Source organism: Pinus tabuliformis, chromosome 2_1, assembly GCF_031772625.1.
Source record: "Pinus tabuliformis cultivar Carrire ecotype Pingquan chromosome 2_1, CPIR1, whole genome shotgun sequence".
In the NCBI taxonomy this organism is placed as follows: Eukaryota; Viridiplantae; Streptophyta; class Pinopsida; order Pinales; family Pinaceae; genus Pinus; species Pinus tabuliformis.
Window position 1 is genome coordinate 945,851,000 of NC_142299.1, and position 3,530 is coordinate 945,854,529.

At 40.5% G+C, this 3,530-nt stretch overlaps 1 protein-coding gene across 1 annotated transcript; it reads left to right on the forward strand.

Annotated features, from left to right (window-relative positions):
• The first annotated feature begins 412 nt into the window (after window positions 1-412).
• On the forward strand, window positions 413-2,121 carry LOC149203765 (UDP-glycosyltransferase 74E1-like). Its single transcript, XM_089401977.1, has 4 exons — window positions 413-485; window positions 1,326-1,608; window positions 1,711-1,721; window positions 1,844-2,121. The coding sequence occupies exons 1-4, from the start codon at window positions 413-415 to the stop codon at window positions 2,119-2,121; spliced, it is 645 nt and encodes a 214-aa protein (XP_089258103.1).
• Window positions 2,122-3,530: the final 1,409 nt, after the last annotated feature.

Genomic DNA, 3,530 nt, shown 5'->3' on the forward strand with positions numbered 1-3,530 from the left:
CCACTAGTTTCCACTTATCAAAGAAGTTGCTTGGTAGAATGCCCAACTCTCTTGCCAGGTAGAATTCTAGACTCTTGTCTCATTCTACTTTCATCATTTCAAACATTCAATTTTCTATAGTCAAATATGGAAACTAATGGTGATCACTAAACCCCTTAATCATTCACTTCAATAATATTTTTTGGTTTTCTTTTTCACACTTCTCAGCATTTGGGCAAGTTTTTTAAGTTCCATAGAGCAATAATCTACACGATTATCCAAGAGGACAATATGGATTTGAATTCAAGGAGAACAGCTCGCTTGGCATTGGATTTCCTCAAAACACTCGTAGAGTTCACTTCAAATACACTTGCAGGGACTATTTTTTAAGTTGCAAATAACAATAATCTACAAGATTATCCAAGAAGATAATATGGCTTTGAATTCAAAGAAAACAGGTTGCTTGGCATTGGATTTACTCAAAACACCCATAGAGTTCACTTCAAGTACACTCGCTTGCTACTTTGCAGCTCATCTTGTTTTACTCAATTATTAATAAAGAAAATCGTTACTTTGGTGTTCGTTGTGTTTCTTATTTTACTCCTTTTCAAAAGGAACATGAGAAAGGTTCGCATGTTCGACTGAACTTTTCAAAAGAAACACGTGAAAAAGTTTGCACTCATTTTTTTAAAAGAAAGTATTTAAATATATATTTACACCGAAGGGGTTTCTTTTGAATCAAATAACTGCTGACCATCGTCTACCTTTTTCTTTTGCACCATTCCTCAGAGCGAACACCTGTCACTATGTTTGTTTTGCACCATTTGTTCAAGTAAGCAGCTATCAAGGCACCTTTACAGCAGCAACAACCCTACCGCTCATGACGATAAATATTCCTTTCCACCAATCACATGCATCATGAAAGATGCTTTTATGTCTTGGACGGAGCAATTTGCCACAAACATGAAAGTGCCCAGGGTTGTCTTCTAGCCCTTGTGTGCTGCTTCCTCTATTGCCCAGCGCTACACCACCTTACTTATTTCTGAGGGATATATTCCCGTCAGAGGTAAGTGCGTATTTCTACTGCCATGTTGTTTTTCGTTTTTCATGCCTTTCAACAATTTTCTTTCATTCTGGTCTCTTGAACTGCAATAACTAACTTTAGTTACAAGACCTCGATCGGGCGGGCCTCTGGAAGTGCAATAGACGAAGCGAACAATCCAGAGAACCTGATCACTTGTCTGCTAGGCAACATCCCACTTTTTGGTCTAACTGATTTGAGTTCCGCCCTTCATGTTCAGGATCCGTCAAACATTCTTTTCAATTCTTTTCTCTATGAAACACAGAGCAGAATAACGGGGACTACCTACTGGTGAACACGTTTGAAGAGCTGGAAGGTAGTGACGTAATAACGGCCCTCTCTCTGGATGGATGTCTTGCTTTGGCTATAGGACCTGTATCCCCTCCTAATTTCTTACAAGGAAGGGATTCTACCACCAGTTTGTTGGAGGAGGAGGAGCAGAGCTGCCTGGCATGGCTGAATATGCAAGAGACAACATCTGTTATATATGTTTCCTTTGGTAGCGTGGATGTAAAATCTCAGGAGAAGCTGGCGCAGCTGGCGCTAGGGTTAGAGCATAGCGAACAACCTTTGTTGTGGGTTCTCTGCCTAGATCTCGCAAAAGGGAGGCCTGCAGTGTGGCTGTAAAATATCAGGAGTGACTGGCGCAGCTGGTACTACGGTTAGAGCGTAGCGGACAACCTTTCCTGTGGGTTCTCTGCCCAGATCTCGCAAAATGGAGGCCTGCAATTTTACCCGATGGCTAATTTGAAGAACGAACCAAAGATCGGGCACTACTTGTAGGGTGGGCACCTCAGGTTAAAGTCCTTTCCCACACATCGATTGGAGTATTCCTCACTCATGGTGGATGGAACTCTACTTTGGAGGCCATGGGCATGGGAGTTCCCATGGTGGGTTTCCCTTATTTTGTCGATCAGTGGCTGAACTGCAGGTTTGCCAAAGAAGTGTGGGAGATCGGCCTAGAATTTGAAGGGGTGGATATGGATGACCATAAGATGGTGCCAAAAGAAGAGGCAGAGGAATTGGTGAAGCGAATGATGAAAAGTAGCGAAGGAAAGTAGTTGAAAGAGAATGTTTTGAAGCTTAAGGAGTGTGAAACGAGGGCAGTCCTCCCATGGGGCTCATCTTTTAATAACTTAAATGCCTTTGCTAAAGACATGGCATGTAATGTGATAGCTCAATCCAAGGGCACAACCAAGTGACTAATAATGTTGGAAATGTATCTAACTTACCGCTTTAGAGTTTATGTAACTCCTGATAAATTGTGATGTAGCCATCCGTATCATCCCAAAAAAAAAGCTCACATGGAACTAAGTTCCCATCCAAATAATACTGATTTTAGCTAGTCCACACTATCCATGTTGTTTTATGGTTTGTGGTCACACATAAAAGTGGGAAAAGAAAGTCTGTTTAGTGTAAAAAATTTGGGTGGGGAATTTTTATATAACAATGTCATGTTTCATAGAGTAAATGGTGACATTTTTTTTATAAAACTAACTTAGATCTATTTTAATCTCAGATCTATCAAGCCTGGGGAGGGATCAAATCTCTAGAGGAGCAAACTTGAAGCCCCGAGGGAAACCTCAAGCCCCTAGAGGGATCGAATATATGGAAGTGCAAACTTTCCCTCAAGCCCCTAGAGGGATCGAATCTATGGAAGTGCAAACCTCTTTTTTTATTGTAGAACTTGGGGAAATGTTTGCACCTCAAGAGATTTGATCCCTCTAGGCACTTGATAGATCTCAAGTTAAGATGGATCTAGGATGGTTCCAATCGATAGTGATACAAAATTTGTTGAACATATAATCATTTTGATTATTTTAAATATGCTAAATATGCCTAATATTAATTTGGTCAATTTAACTTTAACTTTGCTTAGTTACCTAACTTTGTTGACATGATGTTATAGACATATTTGAGCATTGCAAAAAAAATCACATATGTCCATAAACCAAGGGCTTCTAAACCCCTAAAAGTGTTGTTTCACACCCTAAAGGAACAAGGTCAGCTGATTACATCATCTCCCAGAAGTTCTCCATGAAAAACTACTCATAACTGGTCAAAACTGGACCATACAAACTGCTCCATGCATAGGTTGAAATGCATCTCACCTATTACACAAGGGGGGTACGATGCATACTGGAAATCCCTTCTATAGGGTGTGATGAGCGAGAGCAGACAAATGGCAGAAGCAGTTTGCTAGGTGGAAACTCAAAGAATCTTCTAGAAACTGCTCATATGACACTTGCCTCTCTGAATTCGCCTAGGGATGAGTAAGAGATCTGAAATCTCCAAGTGGAACCAAGAACTATCAGTGAAATGACACTAATCAAAATCCTAGAAGCTGACTCACTCTCTTGTAAAGATCTATATATGGATCCCTCATCCTAGAGATCCAAAGGTTGGAATTTTGTAACTTGCAAGGAAGTGCTGTTGGTTTTTCTTTGAAGACATTGTTGGGTGATCTTGC